The 4,833-nt window shown below is 38.0% G+C and overlaps 1 protein-coding gene, 1 long non-coding RNA gene and 1 pseudogene across 3 annotated transcripts in view; 2 read left to right on the top strand and 1 right to left on the bottom strand.

The window, feature by feature from the left end:
• LOC116700306 (complement C3-like) overlaps nucleotides 1-186 on the top strand; it is a 16,370-nt pseudogene extending 16,184 nt beyond the window's left edge.
• LOC116700184 (complement C3) overlaps nucleotides 1-4,833 on the top strand; it is a 134,518-nt gene that overhangs the window by 42,311 nt on the left and 87,374 nt on the right. Inside the window, exons 1-2 of one of the 2 annotated variants that reach the window (XM_032533154.1) lie at nucleotides 2,075-2,253; nucleotides 3,211-3,406. The exons of the other annotated variant lie outside the window; for it this stretch is intronic. Coding sequence (XP_032389045.1) covers nucleotides 2,177-2,253; nucleotides 3,211-3,406 — 273 coding nt within the window. The 5' untranslated portion in view covers nucleotides 2,075-2,176. Of the gene's footprint in view, nucleotides 1-2,074; nucleotides 2,254-3,210; nucleotides 3,407-4,833 lie in introns of those variants that run through there. 2 annotated transcript variants of the gene reach the window in all.
• The window catches only part of LOC116700323 (uncharacterized), a 95,236-nt gene that overhangs the window by 67,707 nt on the left and 22,696 nt on the right, over nucleotides 1-4,833 (bottom strand). The gene's annotated exons all lie outside the window — the stretch shown is intronic.

Raw genomic sequence — 4,833 nt, 5'->3', positions numbered from 1 at the left:
ACCAACTCTTTGGTTGTCAGCAGTGGTGAAACTGTTATATGTTATTGAAAACGGTAATTTTAAATTGTTTTTTATTTTGCATAATTATTACTATATCAAAATGTCCCTGCTATGGGATATGAGGGCTTACAATATTGCACTGTATTGATTAAAATCTAATGATGTTTAATCTCATTGTCTGTGTTTTTTTACAAATATACATTGGTTACTCTTATTTTGATTACTGTATAGTAATCTTTAAGTTTAATAAATGATTGATTGAAATTGACAATGTTGCACTCAGTGGAGTGATGCATAGACAGTTAAATTTAAAATTAACCAAATTTCAAATAGCTTGGGATTCAGAATATGAGTGCAGAAGCTACTCAAAATGTTTATATTAACAAATTCCTTTAGTTTATCCTTTTCCAACAACAATACTGCCCAAATAAAACAAAAAACTTTGTTTTTCTGAATCAAACAAAATATAAAAATTGCTTTTAATTTTTTGGGCTTTGGCAGATATAGGTTTAATATATAAAGATGCATGTAATCTGTGTACAGCAACAGCGGGAATTATTCTTTCTATAGGCTAATTGCTACATATAGCTGTGGTTAGTGGCTCCATCACACTAGAGTGTCTACCTTCCCACCTTCCCACTCAGTTTGGTCAAATGTCCTCTCAAGACTAAATCCAATGACTGCACATCGTTTTAATGGGTAGGATGATATTGATGAAACACCTTGACAATCATTATTTTAACAAAACGTTTGATGGCCACATTTAATAATGAAACTCTGTTACAGTTTGTACATTGTGATGAAATAGGGTTATTCAGTATTTATATTGCATATTTTGGACTGTTTTCTACTTCACTATATGTACTATTCATTATTATTTGTTCTTTACATAATCTTCAACCATACTTATATCTCTTAATTTTCTGATCAATGGCAACTGTGTATTTTGGTCATTATCTTTTCAGGATTCATCCAACCCTGAGGACATCTAAATGCCGAAATTTGCACGGGGCGTAGCGGCCATTTTGGGCATTTATTGATGAACAAAGAAGTTGTATCTTTAAAGTACATTGTCCAATTTGGTTGAAATTTCTCTTGATTGACACAAGTCCAGGTTATTGGACATGTGTAGGCCAAAATTGACTTTTGGTCATAGTGCCCCCCACTGGCAACGGGAAATCAGCCTTATACGACTAACATCATCCGATTTACATCAAACTTATGTGTGGTCTACATGTGATATTGAGGCGTCCCCTATACTTGAACCACGCCCACTTACTCAGACCACGGCCTCTTTCATTACTCTTGAACCGTTTAAGGTAAAGTCTTGTGTGAGGTGTCATTGAACTCAGAGAAGAGTTCCTTCTTAATTGCTGTAGGTTTGGACTTAAGCCACGCCCCCTCTACATTATTTGACCCATTTAAAGTAGAGTCTTGTTTGACCTGTCATTTAACTCAGCAGAGAGTTCCTTTTTCATTGCTGGTGGTTTGGCCCGCCCCCTTGCTATGGACACCCCCTTTCATAACTTGTGAACCATTTAAGGTAGAGTCTTAAATGAGATATCAATAAACACAGCAGAGACTTCCTTTTTTGTTGGTAAAGGTTTGTCCTGCCTATACTTTGGCCACGCCCCCTTTCACATCTAATGAACTGTATGATGTAGAGTCTTGCGTAAGGTATCATTGAACTCAGCAGGGAATTTTCTTTTCATTGGTGAGGATTTGCAGTGTTTGAGTGCCGGAACAAATGCATGGTCGCAAGGAGTGGCGTACCCCAGTAACCCCAACGAGTGCAGAGGACCAATCCCTGCCCAATGCTGGTTGCAGCTTTAATTCTTATTGCTATTGTTATTCTTTTTCTTATTGTTATTCTTATTATTAGTATTAGGTCAAATTGACCCGATGGGACACAACTCTGGCCTGGCCACGCATGCATGGTGGCAACAACGCACTCTCAGGTCATATTGACCTGCTGGGTCATACTGAACTGTTGGGTCAATGGGATTGTCAAGCAAATGCAAACAAACCAGCACCCAGAATGTATCTATAATTGGGAGGAGGACAGAGAAGACAGTAGTGAGGTGCAGTGGAGGAGGTAGGGGGGTTGAAGTGGATAAAAGGAGGGTGCTGCAGAACAACAGTCTACATTGCCAGCAGATCAGGATCAAGCTAAAGGATGAGTAGGACTCTGCTGTGGCTGCTGGCCTCTCTGGCCTTTTTCTCTCTGACTTCTCTGGCTGATGGAGCTCCAATGTAAGTAGAGCTTCCTTACCTTTCCACATCCCATGTGCTTTTGCCCTCTAAAACCAAAACCATTTCTTTTTGCTCCTGTCCTTTTATTATGACACCTTTCACTCTATCTGCAAGTTTTGCCTCTCAAATTAACACGCGCAACCATGGCCAGAAGCAGGAATAGCTCCTTAATGTCTTTGGAGCTGTATACCAAAGTTAAAATGGCATAAAACATAAAAAGAAAAACACAATTTAGAGTTATTTGATAATTTGTTATGTTATAAAAAAATATGAAAAACAATTGAATCAGATGATTTAACACTTTTTACAATTTCTTGAAATTGTACATGTTCTATTTGAGTGTTTTATTCACGTACTGGTCTTTTGGCCTAACTTTGGAGCTTTTTTACATATTGTTGGCGTTTGTTCATCTTACTGATATTAAAATTAGTATTGGTTAAACCCCCATAGGAGCAACGCAAATATCTAGGTTCCTCTGAAGTTTAAAATTCCAACACAAAAAAACGGAAGGAAACAGACATCAGCAAAAATATATGCTTCCAACAGAATATCCTGCACCACCAGAGCAATCCCGGAAGTGGAACATCAAAGATATAGACTAGGTGAATTGAAACTTTAACTCACACTCTCTAAGACTGTGGTTCACAACCTGGGGCTTGGGTCTTGACATAAACCTAAGGGGCCCAGAGGTAATTAAAGGAATAAGTAAGGGGGGGGGGGGGGGGGGGGAATGTATGTTGCACAAATCAATGTTACATTGTTTAGACTTTCTACCATTTTTGCTTCTTTTTTGTAAAATACTAAAATGTTCCCATCATCAAGTTCATAAAAAACTTATTTTTGAGGGGTCACACAAAAAAAAGGTTGGTAATGTTTGAACAGCATATGGTCACTTCTGCACATTGACTGCAGCAAATTCACATCTTTATATTTCTCTCTCTCACCTCTGTTCTGCAGGAAGGTGATGTCTGCCCCTAACTTGTTGCGGGTAGGGACAGCAGAAAACATCTTTGTGGAATGTCAAGACTGCAATGGGGAAAACATCCCGGTCAACATCAACGTGATGAACCATCCGTACAAAAACACAAAGCTGACATCCACATCTGTGACCCTTACCAGTGCAAGAAACTTCCAGGCGCTCGGACAGATAACGGTAAATGAAATACTGTCACACTGTATGATATTGTAACTTGACTTAATTTTCTTTTTTTGTAATAAACATTTTTATTGCTTTCCAAATAGATAAAGGGGGGGGGGGTTACAGATATATCCAAAATCATATGTGACAATGTTGAATTGAGAAAATAAAAACAAAATACAAATATAAATTTGAACTGAATTTGTTTTAGATTGATTGTATGACAGAATTAGCACTAAGAAGACTAAGACTAAGACTAAGAAGGTTTTCAAGTAAATTAGTTTGTGAGTTGTGTTCTTAGAAGTCATAGATAGATTGCACCATATTCTCTCCCAGTCCAGTTTTAAATTCAAACTCCCGGTTCCATATGGATTCAATATGTCAAGACTTGGCGCTATGGTGAATGAACTATATGTTAAGGAGACAGATGGCCTGCCCAACAATGGTGCAATTTGCCATAGGGGATGTAAGGGAAGAGAAGAATTCCAGGGAACATGATACGTTTTTAAGGCTGATAATGCTGAAAGTAAACAAAATAGGACACAGGAAGAGAAAAGTGTGTTCTTAAGTGTTGTATGGAACAAAGACCTTGAGTGCCGTATATATCACCCAATGTTTTCAATCCAGATGACCAAGATGATGGATTAAATGGTTTGTTACCACATAATAACCTCTGTTTATGCCACATTGGCGTGCCCTGACAGAATTTAGAAGGGCCGTCCAGCCAATGTTCTGCTTTCTTCACTAGAGAATAGGATGCCTTGCAGCTTGTGTGGTAACATTTTAGCAGATTCAATCAATCTCTAAGCAGTGGTAGACTGTGGGTCAACCCATGAGAATTAGCCTTCTCATGTTGCGCAGATGCATAGCGTCCTTTGATACAGCCAATTTGATCTTCATTCACTAGAGACTGATTAACTTTTTCCAGGTGCTGAGCAAGTACTTTGGCATATATTTTAAGATCACTTGTAAGTAGGGATACTGGTCTAAAACTAGAGCACTCAACGGGACCTTTTCCCTTTTTCAAGAGTGAGGTGATGAGTGCTGTTTTTCAGTCTCTATGAAAGGTCCAATTCTTGATTGCAAAATTAAATGAATCAAGCATGAGTGTGTCCACCATGTCCCAAAGTTTTACATGAAACTCTGGTGGGAGGCCATCCAAGCCAGAACATTTGCCTTTATTGAGATACAGCTCTATGTAGTTCATCCAGCTTTAATGCAGCTTCCAAATCATCTTGGTCTGTTTGCTTGAGGCAGGAAAGCTCTAATTAGTCAAAAAAAATGAGCAATCTCTGACTCTACCTTAAACGGTTCAAAAGCCACAAAATGGGACGTAGTCTGAGTACAAAAGCTTGGTTCAAGTAAATTGGATAATGTTTGTCATATAATTCATTTAGATTAAATTTTATTCATAGTATCAAATCATAACAAAAGTTATCTCA

The sequence above is a fragment of the Etheostoma spectabile genome, chromosome 2, assembly GCF_008692095.1.
Source record: "Etheostoma spectabile isolate EspeVRDwgs_2016 chromosome 2, UIUC_Espe_1.0, whole genome shotgun sequence".
Classification (NCBI taxonomy): Eukaryota; Metazoa; Chordata; class Actinopteri; order Perciformes; family Percidae; genus Etheostoma; species Etheostoma spectabile.
The sequence above is the reverse complement of the archived record's forward strand: the minus strand, read 5'-3'. Positions and strand labels throughout refer to the sequence as shown.